This window comes from Lynx rufus, unplaced genomic scaffold (genome assembly GCF_022079265.1).
Source record: "Lynx rufus isolate CCGP_SWC_20201006 ecotype Redwood Valley unplaced genomic scaffold, mLynRuf1.p SCAF_35, whole genome shotgun sequence".
Classification (NCBI taxonomy): Eukaryota; Metazoa; Chordata; class Mammalia; order Carnivora; family Felidae; genus Lynx; species Lynx rufus.
The window spans coordinates 2,525,291-2,543,179 of NW_025814851.1; the positions used below are offsets into that span (position 1 = coordinate 2,525,291).

General features: G+C 37.0%; 1 protein-coding gene across 2 annotated transcripts in view; it reads left to right on the forward strand.

Moving 5' to 3' along the window:
* Nucleotides 1–254: 254 nt before the first annotated feature.
* Nucleotides 255–17,889, forward strand: part of RRAGB (Ras related GTP binding B) — a 51,303-nt gene continuing 33,668 nt past the window's right edge. Inside the window, exons 1-6 of one of the 2 annotated variants that reach the window (XM_047093670.1) lie at nt 255–878; nt 1,713–1,746; nt 4,279–4,378; nt 8,944–9,027; nt 10,935–11,001; nt 13,411–13,633. In XM_047093670.1, the coding sequence (XP_046949626.1) occupies nt 787–878; nt 1,713–1,746; nt 4,279–4,378; nt 8,944–9,027; nt 10,935–11,001; nt 13,411–13,633 (600 nt within the window). In that variant the 5' untranslated portion in view covers nt 255–786. The remainder of the gene's footprint in view (nt 879–1,712; nt 1,747–4,278; nt 4,379–8,943; nt 9,028–10,934; nt 11,002–13,410; nt 13,634–17,889) is intronic. The other variant, XM_047093669.1, reaches the window with a different exon arrangement.

Consider the following 17,889-nt stretch of genomic DNA (forward strand, 5'->3'; position numbering starts at 1 on the left):
GAAAACGTCTCCTTTAATTCTGCGTGGCCGGCCAGTTGGGCCAGGCCAGCCCACAAGGAAACAGTTTACAGGATGTTAGCTTCCCACCCGACTCAAGGCGGAGCGATAGCAGCTATGGCGACTGGCGACGCTCTGTCTTTATCCGCGCAGTATCTATGGTAGTCTTCCCAGTCCACCCGCCCCTTGGGTAGCAGCCGTCACGTGACGGGCTTTGGGATTACAGGAGGTGCCCACGTGATCCTGGCCTGCTGTTGGTGCCTGCGGTGAGGTACCTGGGCTCCTGAAGGGCGGGCGTTTAGGTCATAACTGCCGCTGCCGGCGGACGCTCTCGGGCGACCAGGGTCGGTAACGACAAGCCGGCGGGGACAGTCACTACTTAGTGCCTACCGCACGGGTCTGCTCTTTCTGCCACCTCCGCCGTCTCCACCTCTTTTCGGGTGAAGTCACATTTGCGTTTCGAGACTTTGGGTCCTGAGGCCCAAACTCGACACGAGTCCCCACCACTCCTCTTTTTCACTCATCCTCCGTCTCTTCCTTTGCACCACCACATCATTTAGCCTTTGAACTGGCCAGCTAGGCTGTTCCTTGAGGCCAAGTTCAAGGCGGTTTAAAGTAACCGTGGGGAAAGCAGCCCCCCAGTGGACAAAGGCGGAGGCAAGAATAGAGCAGGCCTAGCGGCCACAGGCAATTAAAGTAGGCGACTGAGGGTGTGAACAGGGAAAAAGAAAAAAAAAAAAGAGAAAGAGTACTGCGGTTTAGAAAGGACTGGAAAGGACTTGTTGCACGATGGAAGAATCTGACTCTGAGAGAAAGATGGAGAAAGAGAATCTGGGGCCAAGAATGGATCCTCCCATAGGGGAACCTGAAGGATCGCTAGGGTGGGTGAAGTTTATTATGTCAAACCTAGAATGGGGGTTCTAACTGAAGAAAATATGAATTAGAACACCCCACCTATGATAAATTGCTTCCATTTACCAGTAAGGTTGATTGGTGTCATGCTTTTGGTGACAGGATAAACTGGAAAGAGGATCGATTGGTCGTTAACTGGGCAGAAACAACCCTTGGGATGGGCCTAATATTAGTCCTGAGGTTGAGGGAACTGTTCTAATTGAGAAGATAGTTTTGAGTTTCTTTGAATTATCAGTAAAGGAGATTTAACATCATCATGTTGAGGATAAGACGACTAGGGAGAAGGTTGGTATTTCCAGGGCAGAGATCAGTGGCCTGAGAGTACTTTCAGTGCATTTTTGTTCCTGAACTTGAGATTTCTATTATATATACTTTGTGCATGTAATGAGTAAAATATGACAGCTGACTAAACATACTTCCAGGTTTTAAAAATAGGCTAACTTAAAAATAATAGAGGACATTCAAATAGGACAGTATTGTTTCACTAAAGCACTTATATATGTTGCTTTGATAATTTTTTTTAAGATAATAAAAAATTAAATCTTGAATTTTATGGCTTATTTATATCCCTAAATAAACCTTAGGAGCCGTCTCCTGAGCACTGTAATTAGGGGTTAGGGAACTTGAATCCAGTTTTATAATTTAGGAGAACAAGGACCTCTTTAACGGAGTTCCTGCACACAGCTGTACTCAGCTGTTGTGCTAAACATGTTCTTTTGCAACTCCACATTTATTTGTATTTTTTAAATTCCAATTTCTAAGGCAATGGATCCTGGAAACTGTCTTTTGGTTTATATCTGCAGGTGGGTGCTACCAAATACAGCCATGAAGAAAAAGGTAAGACATGTTAATTACATCAAATACATAAAAGTGAAGGTAAGAAGATATCATTCAGGAAATAAATTTGTGGTGTATATATATCATCTTTCCTGGACCATTTCAGGAATCTTCTACATTTTCTCTTTGACTCTTATCCCCTTCTCTGCTATCAGATTTAATTTTTCTAATATTTAAATCTAACTGGGTCATTCACATACTTCCCAAAGCCCATAGAATGAAATTCAAGTGACTTCATAGTATAGAATGCCCTTTAAAAATCTTTTCCTGACTAAACCAATCTGCCACACCTGTGCACCTTGTCATAGCTCTACAGAATCTGTTTTTCTACAAATTACGAATTTGCATTTTGTGCAAGCCATACACAAACACTAAACAGGCGTCTTCCTGCACATTTTTGTGGAACCCAACTTAAATGTTACCTCTATAATGGCTTATATGAGTTTTCCAAGTGGAATTGAACATTCCTTCCCTTGTGCTCTTATGGTACTGTGCCCCACCTGGGGGTTAGAATCAATAAGGGCACAGTTCTGGAGCAAATTTCTGAAATTTGGGCTTTCAGTTTCTTCATTTGTAAAATGGTGATAATAATATGATCTATCTCATAGGGCTGTTATGAAGTTTAAATGAGTAAATGCATGTGTAGGCCTTAAGTTAGCACCTAACACCGTTAGCCTTGGTTACTCTTTCCTAAGCAGTTGAAGATTTCTTAAATTAAAAAACACAAGAAAAACACCATATTTACCCGTAACTTCATCCAATAATTCAGTTATATAATTCAGTTTGCTAAAGGAATGTTCTTAATGAGCCTGTCCAAAGTTGCTATTGGGGTAGCTTAGTCGCTTGAGTGTCTGACTCTTGATTTTGGCTCAGTTTATGATCTCATGGTTCATGAGATGGAGCACTACATCTGTCTCTGCACTGATGGAGTGTAGCCTGGTTGGAATTCTCTCTCTCTCTCTGCCCTCCCCCACTAGCACTCTCTCTTTCTTTCAAAATAAATAAATAAACTTAAAAAAAATAAAGTTGCTGTCAATAAGGTTGGCTAAAAATACCAGAAATTTCTGTGTGATTAAGAATAAAACAAAGTTATTTTTCCAACAGCCTTAGACTGGCTTGTCAGTAACATTTTGTTAGTGAGATAAAGTTATGTAGCTAAATAGCTAGATTAGATTAAATTGAGTCTGAGTGCAATACACTTTTGTTAATACTCCCTACATTTGTAATTAGAAAATTTCATAAATTATTTAGGGCTTGAAGATATAACCGTACCCCCTTCATTTGAAAAGCAAGGTAATTGGAACTATAGTCCATAAATTTTAAAGTTTGAAAAGACTGAAAAGTTACCTTACCAAATTCCCTCCTAGTGCAAGAATCTACAGTATCTTTGATAGGTGTTTTTCTGTCTTTGTTAGGTGCTGACTTTGATATGATGGCTATTCACCTTCATAAGTTCACCTTTTCCATTGGAAAGTTCTCATCATTAAAAATTTGCTAGGTTTATGTCTTTGATAGCTTGGTCATTCTTTTGATGAACATATTTTAAGCGCCTGTTATATGTTACACACTGGAGATACAAAGGGTATTCTCCCTGCTATTCAAGAACTCAGAGTCTTGTGAAAGACCAAAAAAATCCCAGATAACCGCAGTGCATTATGGTCTTTGCAATGCTCTACAAGTGCCATGGGAGGAAAGAGGTGAGATGCACCCAAGCCAGCTTAGGACATTGAGATCAGAGAAGCTTCTTGAGGAGTTGATTACTGAACCAAGTCTTGAGAGATGAATGGAACTTAGCTGAAGGAAGAAAAAGGAATGGAAAGTTATTGGCAGAGAATACAGCATGAAACAGAGACATAGAGCTGGGCTGCCTGGAGTTCTGGGAGCAATCAAAGTGGATATCAGCAGTTCAGTTCAGTATGGCTGGACTCTAAAAGTTCCAGGCCAGGAAGGTCAGGAGGTAATTACAGAGAAGTAGATAAGCCAGATCAAGGAAGGACTTATATGTTGTTTAAGGACTTGATCTTGTAGGCCATGGGACACTTAAAAAGAAAAAAATATACAGAGTAATTAAAGAATAAAATCATAGAATAAGTAGAAGGCATGAGACCAAGGGCAGAGGTGGAAAGGTTGACCTTAATCAGGAGGAGGAACCTTCAGTTACAATGAAATCCCCTGCCAGGTAGTTCAGTGCATGAAGCATTAGATTATGAGTCAGGGTTTGATTTCCTCAAGTTGTTATTTCTCTAACATAGTTCTGAATATATGATAGTGTATAATGGTAGCATAATAAATTCCTGTGATTATATTGCCAAGAGGATGTGTGATCCATGACAGGTAAGTGCCTGGTCCCTGGAATTTTAGGTATCTCTGTATTCACCATTGGTCAGGGAACTAGTTAGTTACAAGTATCTGCAGCAGGTTGTTGGTACTGTCACTTCAGTAAAACATCAAGTACAGGAGAGAAATAGGTCCCTTTAGACTTGATTTGCTCTAGATTTCTAACTTCATTGTTTTTTCTCACTTTTTCCTTAGGTGCTGTTGATGGGTAAAAGTGGGTCTGGTAAGACCAGTATGAGGTCTATTATCTTTGCAAATTATATTGCCAGAGACACACGTCGCCTTGGTGCAACAAGTAAGATGTTTTATCTTATTGTGAAATCAGGTGATCTTAACTATTAATAGTCTGCATAAGGCACTTGATTGCATTAAGTTAGGGATGCAGATGTTGAGAGATTTGTTTTGGAGCATGTTTCTCCTTTGTTTTTCATTCCTTCTCAGAGGGGTGTGGCCTAATTCTGGTTACTACTACTTGCTCTCTTGGGAAGGTCCCTTCTAGGTTGCTTACCAAGTAGGATACCCTTGTCCAACTTGTTTTTTATCCTGCTGTTTCTTAAATAAACATAGGGACCCTTTTGTTTGATTATTTGTTCCTTTTTTGTGGGGGGTTGTTTTTATTATATAAAAGGAAATAACATGATAGGTATTAACAAGCATAACAATAAAATCTCTAAGACTTTTTTAAAGCTGTTAGTCATTAAAAGATAAATTCTGGGTGGCGGGGGCTGTGGGCAGGAGGTTAGCTTGATGTGTATTCTCTGCTGCTTCTCTTCCTGGATATATATATATAGATGTTCTCAATGGAGTTCCAGCTCTGACTTGAGAAATGTTTCATTGCCCTTTTTTGTTTGAATGTTAAATCTGGCTTCGTAATATAGGCTAACTGGGCTGCTGTGGCTGCCAGTTCAGTGGATCTATGCTTCTGGAAGACCTCTTCTGTCTCTAGGTTGTAATGCCAATTTATTTTGCAACATTCAGGCATTTCTGGATTCTGCCATGGTCCTTGGCCTCTAAGTGATGAAAGCATTGCCCTACCTGGCTTTCAAAGATTCCTGATCTGGGTTTCTAGCATCTTGAACGCTTTTAGGGACAAGTCACCCACTACTTCATAAGGTATCTCATTCTTGTTTTAAGAACCACAAACATTTTAAAACAGTTTATGTTCCACACCCTAGGATACAAAGAAGGATACCTCATTTTTGTTTATAAAGTACTGGGAGTATCATATATATATATATATATATATATATATATATATATATACACAAACATACATACACACACATACTGTCAAAATTGGAGCAGCTTTAAATTTTTTTTTAATATTTATTTTTATTTTTGAGAGACAGAGAGACAGAGTAGGGGAGGGGCAGAGAGAGAGGGAGACACAGAGTCTGTAGCAGGCTCCAGACTCTGAGCTGTCAGCATGAGCCCAATGCGGGGCTGGAACTCATGAACCCTGAGATCATGACCTGAGCTGAAGTTGGTCGCTTAACCGACTGAGCCACCCCGGCACCCCTGGAGCAGCTTTAATAGTTAGAAAGCTATTTCTTAGTTAGAACCCTAAATCTATTTCCCTTTTGTTAGCTGGTCCTCTTTTTGTTCCTTTGTGTCTCTACAAATATTTGAGTATGATTAATGTCTCAATCTATCCTTGCTTCCCAAATCTTATCTACCTAAGTTAAATATCTCCAGTTCCTTCATATATTCCTCATTTGACATCATTTTGAAGCATTTTAAGGACTTGTTTGAATGTGTCTATGTTTTTCTTAAAGTGCTGAGACTTGAATATAGATGTGATCTGATCAGATCAAGGTAGGACTATTATATTTCTTATTCTGGGCATCGCACTGCTGTTAGCACAGTCTAGCCCCCTACTCTTATTTTTTGGAGTGGTTTTCATTATATTGAGTCATACTAAAAAAAAATTCCTTTTCACATACATTGTTACTAAAACACGTATCATCCTTTTGATTCTTGTGCAGCTAATATTTAAAATCTAAGAATAAATTCTTATATCTATTAAGTTATTCAGTTTTGTTTGTTTTAGCCTTTATGTTCCTTTACCCACTGTTTGTTAACTGTGAAGTCCAGGATGAGTCATTATCTCTCAGGGCCTCAGTTTCCTTATCTGTAGAAAAGGGATACGATACTGTTTTCATTTTATATGCTTATTATTTCATCTGTTCTGTTAGCTATTCTTCTTAGCTTGGTGCATTTTGTACATTTGATAAGCATCTCATCTAGTTTTCATCTAAGCCATTCCTCAAAAATTTTGGTCAGGACAAGGTCCTATGGCTTGTCATGCCTTGAGAGACTTCCTTTTAGAAAAGTACCTCTCCAGACTTCTTCATGTCTTGGTTTGCTAGATTTTAATTTGTTTCTATTCTCCCAAGTTAAATATCTAGACCTAATAATCATATGGTTTCAGTATATTAGAGGAAGCTGGTATTTATTATATGCTTTTTTATTTAGTCTTTATATTAGCTTCATTTTGATAGATGAACTAGAAGTTGAGCTTACTCAACTAGCAAGTGTTAGAACTGAAATGTCATTATATGCTCCTGCTCTATCCATTGTTCTATAGCCACCATTCCTGGGAAATTTCATTCTTTTTGTGTTTTAAATTATGTACATTTTACTGAAGTACCTTTTTCTAGTCAATTAATATTTTTGTGTTTAGCTAATCAGCAGAGGTTGATTTACTACCCTAAGTCTAGTGAATAGTCATGCAACCCAAATTTCAAAACTATTCAAGCTACTTGAAATAGTTTTGAAGTAATCTAGCAGCAGCATTAAAAGGTTACAAACAGAATGTTGCAAATTATATGAACCCCATATATTCAAGCAGTCCATTTATTCAACAAGTGCTTTTCTCAATCGTCCTGTGTGCCAGGCACTGTGAATGGGACAGGACACTTGTCCTTAAGAATATCTCAAGTGGGAGCTTTATTGATATACTTTGCTAGCAGTTGCTATATTTCCTTAAAGGTAGTAAAATATGCTTTAAATAATTATGTTGGACTTAATGCTTGAATGTATCATTAGCTAATTTGTCATTGCTGAAGAAAAGTCTAGATTCTACTGCTAAACTTAAAGACTACTTGAAAATACATATAGTGCTTTGATTTTCACTTATTGTTTTTTTTTATGCAGTTGCTGATTTTCTTTAAAAGTAGTAAAAGAGTACTTCTAAAATATTATATCACCTTTAATGTTTTCCTAGTTTGTCATTGCTGAAAAAGTCCAGTTTTATTTTGTTAAACTTAGAGCCTACTGTGTTTTAAACTTTGAGGTAAAGATACAGAATGGTGATATAATTAATTTATTAGAGGGCTATTAAAATGTGTTTGTTGGAATAGTAAACTTGTCAATAAAAATATGATTTTGAAGTATTTTAGTCACAAACACTGTTGACAGCTCCAAGATTTCTTACCTTCTCAAAATTCTCTGTTCCCTTGGCTTTTATTTAATGCTTTATTACCCTGGTTTTCTTCCTTTATCTTTAACTATCCCTACTCCTTTAAAAATATTTTCTTCTTTCTGTCCCATAAGTGTATGTGATTTTCCAAAGCTCTCTTCTGGTTCTTTTCAGTTGCTCTTATGACAGCAGGACGGGAAGAATAGAAGAGGGAGGCAGAATGTAGGGGTTAGATCATAAAGTCTTATAACCCAAGTCAGGTAGTTTGAACTGAGGGTAGAGGGCAGCCCCTAGAGAATTTTAAACAGAAAAGTAACATGATCAGATTTTATTATTTTTAATTTTCAATTTTAATTACAAAAGTAATACGAAAAATTCAGGTATTATAGAAGTGTAGAAAGTCTACTTCCCTCATCATCAGGCCTGCTTCCTAGGGACAACCACCATTAGTAGTTTGAACTAGTCCTTCTGGCCTTTTTTATTTTTCCTGGGTGTATACAATCATACATATACAGAGACTTTTTTTTTCTTTTTAAAGAAGGATGGAGTAAAATCTGCATTTTGGAGAGACCATTATATCTAATATGGAGGACATATTGGACAGAGGCAAGGGTAGAAGCAGGTTGATAAATTAGGAAACTATTTTAGTAGACAAGGTAAGAGATGATGGGACCTTAACTTGGGTTAAAGTAGTGGTAGTGGATATAGTGAGGAGAAAATGAATTTGGGATATATTTAAGAGGTAGAGTAATAGAACTTGCTGATAGGTTTGGGGGGAATAGTAGAGGAAAGGATGGACTTAAGGATAAAATTAAGGTTTTGGCTTAGGCAACTGGTTAAATTCACTGAGATGGAGAAGACTGAAAGAATAGATTTTGTAGGGAAAATGGTGAGATGAGTTATATTTGGATACACTGAGTTTGGGATACTTGTGCATTATTCAAGTGAAGATGTCCAATACATGTTTCAGAAAGGGAGAGGGACATCTATATTAAGAGATACACGTTTATGAGTTAACAGTATCCAAATGATAAATAATAGAAATAGAATAGAAAGCTTGCCTGGGGGAAAAATCTAGAGAAAAAAGTAGGTTGCCAAAGGTGAAATTCTGAAGAACTCTAACATTTAAGGGACAGAAAGAAGAATAGGAGGATCTGCCAGAGAGGTTATAGGTATGATATCAGAGGCCAAGAGAAGAGAATTTTTTGAGAAGAGAGTAGTCAACAGTGTCATGCTGCAGAAAGTAAGACTAGGACTAAAAAGTCCACTGGATTTGATAATGGGGCCACTGGTCACTTGATGAGAACAATTTCTGATATGGGAGTAGAAACCAGATTTCTGTCCCATGTGCTTCATATCTAAACAGTCACTGAATCCTGTCACTTCTTTTGTTATTGTCTTTCCCTTTCTCAGTAGCACTTCTTTCCATTTTTTTTTAGTACTAGACCGTTTACATAGTCTTCAAATTAATAGCAGTTTGAGCACCTACTCTCTCGTAGACTCTGTTGGAAATACAAAGACATGTAAGATATGATTCCTTTTCCAAGGAGGGGGAAGTAAGGGGAAGAAGGGAAATAGTTTGAGCACCTACTACGTGCCAGGCACTTGTAACTCTTTTAAACCTCACAATAATCCTGTGAGGTCAGTAGCATGCCTTCCATCTTTTTTAATAGAAACATACTCAAAGGTTAAGTGACTTGCCCAAGGTCACACAGAGAAGTACAGCTGGTATTTGAACTAAAATTGTTTACCTCCAATGCCCATGTTTTTTATAATAATGCTTTGCTGCTTATGATCTAGGTTATAAGAAGAAAAAATTGCACAAAGTTTAGAGAGCAGCCAATTTAAGCAATAGATTCAAGATAGTCATAGAAGAAACACCACTGTATGATTGATTGTCACATAAATTGTATAAATGATAATTGCTAGACTTTAAGGAAATTTTCAGGATAAGAATTTTCATTATTCCTCCTTGTGATTTTTGGTGCCTGGCAGAGAGTAGATGCTTAATAAATGTTTGAATGAATTCAGAGGGAGTGATGACGGTAAGTGGGGGTGGCCAGGTAGGGCTTTTAGAGGAGGTGGAATTTAATCTGGGTTTTAATAGATGAACATAACTTTGAAAGAAAGGTGGGGAGGACTTTCTAGGCAGATGAACAGAGTAGGCAAAGTATAGAGTACAGAGAGAAGTGTAAGGCAGAGGTCGCAAACAGGCAATCTATAAGCTGGATAAGGCCTGTAGATATGTTTTGTTTGGCCTGTACAATGTTTTAGAAAAATTGGAATTAGTTATTAATATGTAAAAGTTTCTGTAAAAATCTGGATTTCCTACTACTATTGGAAGTTTTAAAGATATGATCATCTTGATCCCACATTCATGCCTGACAAATGAGCTACAGCTGAGTAATTGAGTAATTGACAACCACTCCATCATCCTCTTGGATGGATGTTTGCTTTCCATACATGATTATCTTTGCTTTTGTACATTTACTGGCCTGGCCCATATTAGCAAGTTTGCGACCCCTGGTGTAAGGTATATTAGGGGTTGGGGAGGTAGTGGGGTTGGGGAGGACTATGAATAAACCAAATTGGACTGAAGCAAAAGGCTTTATTAATGTGACTCACTGGGGATATAAAGGTAGATTGGAAGCCAAATTCTGAGGGACCTTGAATGCCCCCCTGTAGGCATGGAGGAACCATTGAAAGTTTTTTGAATGGGGAGTGACATGTTCAAAGTAGTGTTAAGAAGATGAACCTGACAGTAGCCTATAGGATGAAGTAAAGTGGGTAAGGTTTCCTGATGAGAGATAATTATAGAGCTATTATAGTTATATAGGCTTGAAAAGGTAAAGGGCCTTCCTTAATGTTAGTGGCAAGTTGTAAAACAAGGAGTAGAATTGAGAGATTACAAAGGAATATCAATGAATGTGGACAGAGAAGTCTACAATGACCTGTTCCCCCCACCTCCAAATGGGACAGTGGTAGGATCATTAACTGAAATAGGGAAACCAATAGAGGGAGTGAGTTGGGTTATGTTTTATGCTTGTTTTGTATTTGGTGTTGGTATTAATTTTTTTTGTGGAGGGTGTTGGTGGGTTGGATAAGAGCTATTAAATGGTATATGTCTCTGTCTTACATGTTGAAATGTTAACATTAATATTATAATTGGAGATTGTTTCTGCTCTAAGTACTAAAGTACTAAAAAGTAAAATGACATACGTGAAAGCCAGCTCTAGCTCAGACTAGTTTAGGTGCCCACCTTGCCACTAAACTGCACTAATAAGCTAAATATCACCTTCTTGTTGTAGCTTTGAGCATTTCACTCCACTTTGGTCCTTCTAAATTCCATGGGTTAGTTCTTTTTGGGTTAGCTTATTTTGAATTTCACCTCACATGCTACAATACTAGATTTGTCATATTTGTCTTCCAGTTGATGTAGAACATTCTCATGTTCGATTTCTGGGAAACCTGGTATTGAACCTGTGGGACTGTGGTGGGTGAGTACCATCTGCTTGTTTGTGGGGCCAGTGGCAGTAATCATAGCACCTAGTATAATCAAGTGTAGAAAATACATTAAAGTAACTATCACTTGTAATAGATACATTCGATAGAAATTACTTCAGAACTGGCACTTGATTAAAGATTTCTGACTTTTATGTAATTGTGAACATGCCATATGTGACATGTTTAATCATCAGTAACATAAGCTATATCTAGGTATCTGTAGTATGGGATAGATTATCACCCTCTTTTGCAGGTGAAGAAATTAGGTTTTTATCTCAAGTGTCATAACACCAATGCTGAGTTCTTAGTCATCATACCATACCACCTCATTCTTTATTATTTTCAATCTCCAGGCAGTCTAAGCACTGTAGATTGCCCTAAGTATATATTCTCCAGCTGAGTTACCAGCTGTTGGAGGAGTAGGAAACAGTTTTTCCTCTCATGGCTGAGGCACTTCCAGAATAGTCCATCACAAATGCACATTCACTGTGCTTATATGTGGATATTGCTCCCTACAATATGGCCATTTGCATCTCCATGCTGCGCAGTGGTTAGGAGCCTAGGCTCTGGAGTTAGATTGGGGTTTATAGCACACCTCTGTTAGCTGTGTTATCTTGGGTAGATTATTTAAACTCTTGAGCTACAGTTTCTTCATCTGTACAAAAGAGATAATAGTGGTACCCACTCAATAGGGTTGTTTTGATGATTCAGTAAGATGATATATAAATGCATAGGAAAGTTCCTCACAAAATAGACAGACATTATTGTTAGCTCAGTGTTTTACCAGCTCCTGGCATAGAACCAACCATATAACAGGTGCTGAATGAGTTTTTTGTTGAAAGAATAATGAAATAGCCAAATATTCTATAAGAAAATGACACCATTATTGCTAGCAGATGGTTCACTTAATGCTCTAGGAGCTCTCTCCATACAAATCCTTCCTCATTATCATTCTTCTAGTTCTGTAATCTATTTCAAGAGATTAGTCATAGTTCCTTGCTTTTAGGCACTAAGGTGTTATTAATTTTGCAGATAAGGCAGCTGACGTCCAGTGAGCTTATGAATCCCCCAAGGTCACACAGCTAATTAATAACAAAGTACAAGACTAAAAGCTTGTGACATGACAAAACTGTTTTTTTATTATTTTATTTTATTTTAATTCCAGTATAGCTAGCATACAGTTTCACATTAGTTTCAGGTATACAATATAGTGATTCAACAATTCCATACAGTAACCGGTGCACATCACGATAAATGCACTCCTTAATCCCCATCACATATATCACCCATCTCCTCCACCTACTTCCCTTCTGGTAACCATCAGATTGTTCTCAATACTTAAGAGTCTGTTTTTTGCTTTCTCTCTCTCTCTCTCTCTCTTTTTCCTTTGCTTACTTGTTTTGTTTCTTAAATTCCAACAAAACTACTGTTTTTTCACTGGCTGCCTGGTAATTGAGAAGTTCTTGGTAAGCAGTACACAGCCTAAGGATCAAAGAACAACACTTATAAAAAGTTATCTTGGAGTCATTGTCATATAGTTTAGAGTATATGACGGTTATTCATTCAATAAACATTCGCTGAGCACCTATCCTATGGCAGGCTCTTTGCATAAAGCTGGGAAACAACGACAGACAGTAACAGACATGATCCTTGCTTTCATGGAATGTATTGTGTAGGGAAGTGAATTCCATTAATTAAAAATTTGCACAGACACATGTAATACCACATTTGTGGTTAAGTGTGAAAAATAAAAACAGTATTGGGGCACCTAGGTGGCTCAGTCAGTTAAGTGTCCTATTTGGCTCAGGTCATGATTTCATGGCTCATGAGTTCAAGCCCCGCATTGGGCTCTCTGCTGTCAGCACAGAGTCTGCTTCGGATCCTCTTTCTCCCACTCTCCCTGCCCCTCTCCCACTTGTGCACATGCTGTCTCTCAAAAATAAATAAATATTAAAAAAAACTGTTATATTAGGGCCTATGGTGACTGGATTTGCTCAAGACAGGGATATCAGGGATAGTTTCTGTGAGGAAATATGGACTGAACTGAAATCTAAAGGGACAAGTAGGAGTTAGTTAGATGCAGAGGTAGGGGAATAGCATGTGCAACAGAGTAAACAATGTGTAAATGCCCCTTGGTGGGTACACCACAGGCTAGTCCAAATGAGAGAAGGTCAAAGTGTATTTGGAACACAAGGAGAGGAGCAAAGAATGGTGCAAGGTGGGGCTCAAGAAATAAGGTGAGGCCATACCTTTTTGGCCTATTTATTTTATTATTTATTTGCCTAGTAATTTGAAGCTGTAAGATTATCTTTCACATTGATTAAGCCAACAAAAATAGATTGTAAATAGGAGTGACTAAACCAAGGACTTGTTTACTACCTAGATTTTTTTTTTCCTACTAGACAGGACACTTTCATGGAAAATTATTTCACTAGCCAGCGAGACAACATCTTCAGAAATGTGGAGGTTCTGATATATGTGTTTGATGTGGAAAGCCGTGAATTGGAAAAGGACATGCACTATTACCAATCATGCCTAGAGGCTATTCTGCAGAATTCTCCAGATGCCAAAATCTTTTGCTTGGTACACAAAATGGATCTGGTACAGGAGGATCAACGGGACCTGGTAAGAAATATAAAGGGTGCTGCACAAAATGGTTGACATGCTTTCTAAACTTCTTTTGTACACATAGCAGCACTCTCAACAATAGCCAAATTATGGAAACAGCCTAAATGTCCATCAACTGATGAATGGATAAAGAAATTGTGGTTTATATACACAATGGAATACTACGTAGCAATGAGAAAAAATGAAATATGGCCTTTTGTAGCAACGTGGATGGAACTGGAGAGTGTAATGCTAAGTGAAATAAGCCACACAGAGAAAGACAGATACCATATGGTTTCACTCTTATGTGGATCCTGAGAAACTCAACAGGAACCCATGGGGGAGGGGAAGGAAAAAAAAAAAAAAGACGTTAGAGTGGGAGAGAGCCAAAGCATAAGAGACTGTTAAAAACTGAGAACAAACTGAGGGTTGATGGGGGGTGGGAGGGAGGGGAAGGTGGGTGATGGGTATTGAGGAGGGCACCTTTTGGGATGAGCACTGGGTGTTGTATGGAAACCAATTTGTCAATAAATTTCATATATATATATATATATAAATAAATAAACTTCTTTTGTACAGATATAGGTAAATGGTAGGATTGTTTTTAGGAAGAATAAATCTCAGCAGAAGCACTCAAAGTTTTTTAAAAATACTCATAAATTTTCCATGGTAAGGGAAATATAATATCCATTTGGCAAGTAATTTTCAGGTTTATGTAAGGAACTTGTCAATGTGATATCATTAAGCAGCCTGTATGTTTTCTTAATTAAGTAAAATTAACATATAGTGTTATATTTCAGCCGTAGAGTATAATGATTCATCAGTTCTATACATTTCTCACTGCTCATCAAGGTAACTGTATTCTTAATCCCCTTTATTTCATCCATTTTTCCCAGCCACCTGCCCTCTGGCGACTAGGAGTTTGTTCTCTGTATTTAAGAGTCTGGTTTTTTGTTTGTCTTTTTTTCCTCTGTTTATTGCTTTGTCTTGTTTCTTAAGTTCCACAAATGAGTGAAGTTATATGGTATTTATCTTTCTCTGGCTGATTTCACTTAGTATTATATTCTCTAGGTTGATCCCTGTTCTTAAAAATGGCAAGATTTCATTCATTTTTATGGCTGAATAATACTCCATTGTATATATATACCATATCTTCTTCATTCATCTATGGATGGACACTTGGGTTGCTGCCATATCATGGCTATTGTAAATATTGTTGCAGTATAGGGACCCACATATCTTTTTACATTTGTATTTTCCTTTCCTTTGGGTAAATACCCAGTAGTGGAATTACTAGATCATATGAAAATCATATTTTTAATTTTTTTGAGGAATCTCCTTACTGTTTTTCTCAGTGGCTGCACCAATTTGCCTTCCCACCAACAGTGTATGAGGGTCCCTTTTTCTTTACATCCTCGTCAACACTTGTTATTTCTTGTGTATTTTTATTTTAGCCTTTCTGAGAGGTGTAAAGTGATATCTTGTTATGGTTTTAATTTGGACTTCCCTGATGATTAGTGATGTTGGACATCTTTTCATGTGTGTTGGTCATTTGTATGTCCTCTTTGGAAAAATGTCTATTCATGTCCTCTGACCATTTCTTAAATTGGATTTTTTGGGGTTTTTTTTGGGGGGGGGTTGAATTATTTAAGTTTTTTATATATTTTTTATATTAACCCCTTATTAGATATATTATTTGCAAGTATTTTCTCCCATTTGGTAGGTTGCCTTTTTTGTTTTATTGATGGTTTCCTGTATTGTGCAAAAGCTTTTTATTTTTATGTAGTCCCAGTAGTTTGATTTTGCTTTTGTTTCCCTTGCCAGAACAGATGTAACTAGAAGAATGGTTCTATTGCCAATGTCAAAGAAATCATTGCCTATGTTTTCTCTTAGGAATTTTACATTTTCAGGTCTCACATTTAGGTCTTTACTCCATTTTGAGTTCATTTTTTGTGTATGGAGTAAGAAATTGGTCCAGTTTCATTCATATGCATGTAGCTATTCAGTTTTCCCAGTAACATTTGTTGAAGAGATTGTCTTTTTCCTATTGTATATTCTTGCCTCCATTATGGTAGATTGATCATATAAGCGTGGGTGTATTTGTGTTCTATTTTGTTCCATGGGCTCTATGTTTATTTTTGTGCCGGGAACCATACTGTTTTTATTACTACAGCTTTGTAGTAGATCTTGAAATCTTGGATTCTGATACCTCCGGTTTTGTTCTTCTTTTTCCAGATTGCTTTGGTTGTTCGGGGTCTTCTGTGGTTCCATACATATTTTAGGATTGTTTGTTCTACTTTTGTTAAAAATCCTGTTGGTATTTTTTTAGGGATTGCATTAAATCTGTATATTGCTTTGGGTAGTATGGACATTTCAGTATTTGTTCTTTTGATCCATGAGCATGGAATATCATTTCCATTTGTTAGTGTCATCTTCAGTTTCCTTCTTCAGTATGTTACAGTTTTCAGAGTACAGGTCTTTTATCTGCTTGGTTTATTCCTATATATTTTATTCTTTGTTTTGCAATTATAAAAGGGATTGTTTTCTTAATTTCTCTTTCTGTTACTTAATTATTAGTGTATGGAAATGCAGATTTCTGTATATTAATTTTATATGCTGCAACTTCACTGAATTCATTTACCAGTTCTAATAGTTTTTTGATTGAGTCTTTTGGGTTTTCAATATATAGTATCGTGTCATCAGCAAACAGTGTAAGTTTGAATTCTTCCTTACCAATATGGATGCCTTTTATTCCTTGTTTGATTGCTTTGGCTAGGACTTCCTATTAATACTATGTTGAATAAAAGTAGTGAGAGTGGACATCCTTGTCTTTTTCCTGATCTTAGAGAAAAAACTGTCAGTTTTTCACCATTGAGAATGTTAGCTGTAGGTTTTTCACATGGTCTTTATTATGTTGAGGCATGTTCCTTTTAAATCTACTTTGTTGAGAGTTTTTATCATGAATGGATATTATATTTTTTCAAATGCTCTCACTGCATCTATTGAAATGATTGTATGCTTTTTCTCTTTTCTGTTGCTAATGTGGTGTATCCCATTGATTGATTTGCAAATATTAAATGCCTTGTATCCCAGATATAAATGCCACTTGATCATGGTGAATGATTTATTTACTGTATTGTTAGATTCAGTTCGTTAATATTTTGTGGAGGATTGTTGCATCTTTGTTCATCAGTGAGTTTGCCTGTAGTTTTCTTTTTTGTCGTGTTTTTATCTGGTTTTGGTATCAGGGTAGTGCTGGCCTCATAGATTGAATTTGGAAGCTTTCCTTCCTCATATTTTTTTGGAATAGTTTGAGAAGAATAGTGTTCATTCTTCTTTAAATGTTTGTGCTGTCAGCACAGAGCCCAACGCAGGGCTCAAACTCACGGACTGCAAGATCATGACCTGAGCTGAAGTCAGATGCTCAACCGACTGAGTCACCCAGGTGCCCTAGTCTCCATGTATTTGTGATCTTTCCAGATTTTTTCTTGTGATTAAGTTCTAATTTTGTACCATTGTGGTCAGAAAACATGCATGATATGCTTTCACTCTTTTATAATTTACCGAGACTTATTTTGTGGCATAACATGTGAAATGTTTTGGAGAATATTCCATGTGCACTTTAAAAGAGTGTATTCTTTTGTTTCTGGATGGAATATTTTGAATATATCTGTTAGTTATATCTGGTCCAGTGTTCAAAGCCACTTTTTTTTTTTGGGTGATTTTCTGTCTTGATGATCTATCCATTGATGTAAATGGGGTGTTAAAGTCCCCTGCCATTATTACTTTCAATGCTTGTCTTTGTGTGTATATGTTTGTTTCTTTATGTTCTTTATTTAGGTACTCCTATGTTGATTGCATAAATATTTATAATTGTTCTTACCTCATATTGGATCATTCCCTTTATCATCATGTAGTTGTTGTCTCTTATTACAGTATTTGTTTTAAAGTCTATCTTGTCTTATATAAGCTTTGCTACCCCATCTTTTTTTTCACTTCCATTTGCATGATAAATGTTTTTCCATTCCTTTTCGTTAAATCCGCATGTGTCTTTAAGTGTGAAGTGAGTCTCTTATAGACAGGGTCTTGCTTTTTATACATTCAGTCATGCTGTGTCTTTTGATTGGAGCATTTAGTCCATTTAAACTCAAAGTAATTATTGATAGATATGTACTTATTGTCGTGTTGTTATTTGTTTTATGGTTGTTTTTGTAGTTTTTCTGTGTTTTTTTCCCCTTGTTCTCTTCTTTGTGGTTTGATGGCTTTCTTTACTG